Here is a 6,000-nt window from a genome sequence, read left to right as displayed (position 1 = left end):
TAAAGAAAGATTGTAACTTTTAGCATACTCTCCAAGATTCCATTAAAAATTCTTGGCCCATCTCTTTGCTTTCAGGTATTTTCTGCTTCTTCTAAATATAGATACAGTATGTGTGTATGCATGTGATGATCATCATGATGTAGTAAGCAAATACTTTCAATCTTGCTGGATTTTGAACCTTTGTACTTTATTGAAATCTTTCTTTTGAAATCAAAATGGGTTGCAAAAAAATATGTTTTTTTTTCAAGATTTTTTATTTTGTGAGTATGTAAGTGAAATGGGCATATTTGTTTTTTAATCTAAATATTTTTTAATCTTTTTTCTGTTCAAAAACCTCGCTACTTGTGACTTGCACGATAAAAACTTGAATAAAACCAGCTACAAAAATTTGATTTGAAATGACCTGAGTTGAGTTGGCTCATTTTAGCGAAACTCGACCCAAGCTCAGCTCGTTGGCTCGATCTTAGGCTCATTTAACTTCAAAATCGGACTCGAGCCTAGCTGAGCTGCCTCATTTAATTTCGAGCTCAAACCCACCCTTGCTACGCTCGTAAACAGTCTAGGAGGAGGGGGGGGGGGGTTAATATGGAGAAGGCTTATTATTACCAAAAATCTTATTTTTACAAACGAGGTTTTTAAGTTATGATTAAGAGTTTTGAGTTGAAGGAATTGGGCCTTGTTTGACAAGATGAATGGTGCTGCATTGGTTGCTATTATTGCTACAATTGGTAATCTTTTACAAGGTTGGGATAATGCTACAATTGCTGGTACTACTACACTTCTTTCTCTTTATTATTGTAGTGATAAACCTAAACCGACCCCGTTGGGGGTGTTATTTGGGTCGTGCTCGCTGGTTAACTGGTCGAACCTGACACGGGCAAGAAACTTTAACACGAACCAGGAAATTGTGTTAGACACGTTAGCCCAAACACAACACGAGTTGAACTGAACACGGCCCGCTTAACTCAAAAAATAATTTGTTTTATATATATGTATACTTGCTATTATTATTATTATTATTATTATTTTGTGCATATTAAATTCTTAATACTTTAAGTTACATATTTACAACAGAAATACAAATGTGTAAAACTATATTTTATCTTTTAATCTTGGTATAAAAAGCCCAATCAATTTAAGTTATAACACAAAACATATGTTTTTTAATGTATAAAAATAAGAATGTTAAACAAGTCAACCCGTTTAGCTAAGCTCGTTCACGTGTTCGACCAGAAACTAACCCGAACCTGTTTAAAGTTTTAAACTAAACCGAACCCGCAAATCCCGTGTTTGGTCTATATTATGTTTTCGTGTTGTGTCAGAAAATGACGCCTCTATAATATTACAATGTGTATGTGTATAGGAGCTGTTGTATACATAAAGAAGGAGCTTACTCTTGGAAGTACAATAGAAGGCCTAGTTGTTGCCATGTCACTAATCGGGGCGACCCTGATCACAACTTGCTCCGGGCCCATATCCGACTCAGTGGGCCGGCGGCCCATGTTAATCCTCTCATCTTTCTTTTACTTCATTGGTGGATTAATAATGCTTTGGTCACCTAATGTATATGTTCTTCTACTAGCAAGATTAATAGATGGATTTGGAGTTGGTTTAGCAGTCACTTTAACTCCTATTTATATATCCGAAACCGCGCCTCCTGAAGTTAGGGGGCTGTTAAATACACTCCCACAGTTCACGGGCTCGGGTGGAATGTTTTTGGCATATTGTATGGTTTTCGGGCTGTCGTTAATGGCTTCGACAAGTTGGAGGTTAATGTTGGGTGTTGTGTCTATTCCATCTTTTGTTTATTTTATATTAACGATTTTTTGTTTGCCCGAGTCCCCGAGGTGGCTTGTGAGTAAAGGGAAAATGAGGGAGGCGAAACGGGTCTTGCAAAGATTGCGTGGCACGGAAGATGTTTCAGGTATTTTTATCTAGCCTGTTCTGGGAGGCGAAACGAGAAACGAGTTTTGGGTTGGCATATTTAACCCGTTTGAAAAACGGGTCGTGTTCTGGTTGACCTGTGTAATTTAACGGGTCGTGTTCGGGTTGACATGACCCATTTAGTTAAATACGTCGCCCACCAATCTGGTAAATTAAACAAGTTGACCCACTAACCTGTTTGAACCGTTTTTTCACAACCCGATTAACGAGTTTACAACTTGATTATAACCCGCCAACCTGTAAGGCACGTTTAACTAAATGGGTTAAATGGGTCGTGTTCTGGTTACACGAATTTACTTTTGCGGGTTAGGGTTGATTATTTGCCACGAACATAAATATGGGTCGTATTAGCCCGCAACCTAACACCACTGACACCCCTAAGTTATACTAGGCTGTTCCATGCCTCCTCCATATACAGGTGGCAATTTCGACCCATTTACTTATGAATGGGCCATTCGGGTCATACTTAATCGTTAATGGGCCAAAATGACGGGTCAAAGCTATTATCTCCACACAAAGTTTACTTCTAAAGTACAAAACTTCCTATAACTTGTTTTATCAAAGTATATATATGACCGAAACAAGATTTTAATTGTTTTCCCGCTTAAAATTTTGTAAAAAAATGTTTTTGGCCAGCCCGGTCCAGCCCGTTTTCATTGGTAAGTTTCCAGCTATTATTTGTAAACTATAACAACTTGATTCAACAGGAGAAATGGCATTACTAGTAGAAGGTTTAGCGGTTGGAGGTGACGCATTGATTGAAGAGTTCATGATTGGTTTAGACAATGCAGATACCAAAGACCAAGATGGGCTATACGGGCCCGAAAGGGGTCTCTCATATATAGCAAAACCGGTTAAAGGTCAAAGCATGCGTAGTCTTGTATCCCGTCAAGAAACCATGGTTAACTCGAGTATCCAATTAATGGACCCGCTTGTTACCCTCTTTGGCAGTGTTCACGAAAAACAACTCGAGTCAGGAAGCATGAGAAGCATGTTATTCCCAAACTGGGGCAGCATGTTTAGTATCACGGGCCCGCAAGCGAAAGATGACCAATGGGATGAAGAGAGTGTGCAAAATGGAAATGAAGGGTATGGAACGGACGAGGGAAATGAATCGGATGAGAATTTACACATCCCGTTGATTTCCCGCCAAGCGACTAGTGGTTTGGTGGCCCCGCATGGCGGTGTGGGGATCGGTGGTGGGTGGCAGTTGGCGTGGAAATGGTCGGGAAAAGAAGGCGAGGACGGGGAAAACGAAGGCGGGTTTAAGAGAATGTACTTGCATCAAGAACCCGGTGGGCCTAACGGGTCAGGTCGCGGGTCGCTAGTTTCGGTTCTGGGTAGTGGTGGTAATGTTCAAGCTTCGGCTCTAGTGAGTCAACCTAGCCTGTACTCGAAAGAGCTCATGACTCAAGTTCTTGTGGGGCCCACGATGGTTCACCCGTCGGAAATCACTTCAAAAACGCCAATGTGGTCTGCGCTTCTTGAGCCCGGAGTTTCGCGTGCATTATTCGTTGGGGTTTCAATCCAAATGCTTCAGCAGGTAAGTTTTTAGTACGGGTCAAAACAGGATGGGTCGGGTTGGCCCGGCCCGTTACGTATTTTTATGCATTTTTAAATCTAATAATACATTAATTTGCTAAATATTGTTGGGATAAGCTAAAATTTGATTTAATAAAATGGTTTTTGTGGTTTTATGCATAGAAACACTATAAATTAGTTTCAATTTGGTTGATTTGTTTGACTGTTTACTTTTAGTAAAACCATTTGGCTAACCCATTTGGATGTAATTTTAGTACATGCCAAACGGGTCAACTCGGGTTTAGGTGTGTAAACGAGACGAGCCCGAGCTTGACTCATTTAAAGTTCTACTTATAAAGCTCCTTGAGTGCGGCTCAAGCGCGACGTGTTTATTATTTATTTTTTTATACATAAATAATTATAACTTTTTTATAGAATACAATATATATTATTTAGTTACTTTAATATATATTTATATATTATAATTATTTAATCATGTAAATATATATTAAATAAAAATAATATTAATAATAGGCTCATTTAGACTCGCAAGCCTACTCGTGCTTAGTATGTGAAGCTCTGGCTCGGGCTCATTTAATAAACAAGCTTATAAAGGCTAGAGCTCTGCTTCTCATGAGCAGACGACTTGTGTGCACCCTCGGGCACTTTTTCGATCCATTATTTAAACTAATTAATATGCTCAGTATGATTAGAAAATGTATCATGATAATAATCTTGCTTTTCTTAATAAAGCTACTTATGAGATATTTGCATTTCTTGAAAAAAATCAATTTTGGTAAATTTTTTTGAACAAATTAATGAAAATGTTGTTTTTGATTTAAATGTAGTTTTCAGGAATAAACGGGGTTATGTACTACACGCCTCAAATCCTCGAGCAAGCGGGTGTGAGTGTTCTTTTATCGAGCCTTGGCCTTGGCTCAGATTCTGCTTCTTTTCTTATCAGTGCATTCACTACTCTTCTAATGCTTCCATGTATTGCTATTGCCATGTGGTTCATGGATATCACAGGTCGAAGGTAATTTAAACTTGTTTTTTACATTAGCATATAATCAAAGGTGGTCAAACGGGCCATGCGGGCCGGGTAACTGATCAAACGGGTTAGGGTCAAAACGGTTGTTTTTAGTGTGGTTCATGGATATTCAGACCTAGCACGATGTGAAAAGACAAAAATGCCCCTCGTAAAACATTACCCAAACTAATCTGTTATGGGTCAACGGGTTGAAATTACCCATATACTGGCCTGTATTACTATCTACATATATACTTAGCACAATGTGAAAAGACGAAAATGCCCCTCACCGTGTTACTAACTCTTTCATTTCAGGGCTCTTTTGCTGACTACAATTCCCGTACTAATCGCGTCTCTCGTGACCCTCGTTATCAGTAACATAATCAACATAGGGTCCGTAATTCACGCGGTTATCTCAACGACATGTGTGGTCGTCTACTTTTGCTGCTTTGTCATGGCTTACGGCCCGATCCCAAACATTTTATGCTCGGAAATCTTCCCAACACGGGTCCGTGGGATCTGCATTGCCATATGCGCACTAGTCTTTTGGATATGTGATATCATTGTGACATACACATTGCCCGTGATGCTTTCTTCTATCGGGCTGGAGGGCGTTTTCGGGATTTATGCTATCGTGTGCGTTTTTTCATGGGTGTTCGTGTTCTTAAAGGTTCCGGAAACAAAAGGGATGCCACTTGAAGTGATCACCGAGTTTTTCACGTGGCGCTCGTGCCAAGAATGAGTGAACCAAAAAAATGCAATATTTGTGTAATATAACATAAGATAGAACATCATTAAACCGGTTTAAATTATTGTGTTTAGGGCGTGTTTGAGTTCAATGTAGCTCGTGCTTGGCGTGTAAGTAGATAGATATGTAGGCCCGGGCTTGTGGCCCGTGAGCTGGAAATGATTAGGACTATTAGATTAGAGGCATATATAAGAACATTGGTTTTGAGTATTTGCAAGATGAATATTTGTGTAGTGAAAAAATATGAATTATGGGCCATATAGGTTTGGCCCATTTAGAATTGAAGGCTTTTCTCATCTAGCCCAGTTATAATCTTGGTTTAAAAAAGCACGCATGAGGCGAGGGCCTTTTCGCTTTAGGCTAGTCAAGACGAGCAGTGTTTAAAGGACGAGTTTGAGGCGAGATTTTTAGGCAAAAAGCGACCTAAAGCGAAGTTGAGGCGTTCGCCTTTCGTATGCAAGTGGTTTTTAAGCATCTAAATGTTATATAATATGTTTAGGTAGTTATATATTAAATCATATTTAATGTTTAAATATAGCTACATTATGGGCCGAGATGCTAAAAACCCATGATATATACATATATAATAGTTATATAAATATGTTTGCATCGCATACAAAAAACGCTTACTTTTGCGCCTGGCGCTTCTATTTTAAGCCCCATCGCTTTTTTTCGCCTTTCGCTTTTTAAAACCAAGGTTATAATTGATCAAATTATGAGACACATAAAACATGAGAAATAGGGATGGCAGAACATT

General features: G+C 39.0%; 1 protein-coding gene across 1 annotated transcript; it reads left to right on the top strand.

The window, feature by feature from the left end:
* LOC143559154 (monosaccharide-sensing protein 2-like) lies at window positions 1–5,237 on the top strand. The gene is made up of 6 exons (XM_077047823.1): window positions 1–75; window positions 667–767; window positions 1,364–1,924; window positions 2,652–3,487; window positions 4,314–4,501; window positions 4,811–5,237. The coding sequence occupies exons 2-6, from the start codon at window positions 689–691 to the stop codon at window positions 5,235–5,237; spliced, it is 2,091 nt and encodes a 696-aa protein (XP_076903938.1). The 5' UTR covers window positions 1–75; window positions 667–688.
* The last annotated feature ends 763 nt before the right edge of the window (window positions 5,238–6,000 follow it).

Source organism: Bidens hawaiensis, unplaced genomic scaffold (assembly GCF_021521415.1).
Source record: "Bidens hawaiensis isolate Kalapana, Puna unplaced genomic scaffold, B.hawaiensis_p1.1 tig00019721_1, whole genome shotgun sequence".
Taxonomy (NCBI): domain Eukaryota; kingdom Viridiplantae; phylum Streptophyta; class Magnoliopsida; order Asterales; family Asteraceae; genus Bidens; species Bidens hawaiensis.
This window is presented reverse-complemented; position numbering and strand designations above follow the sequence as displayed.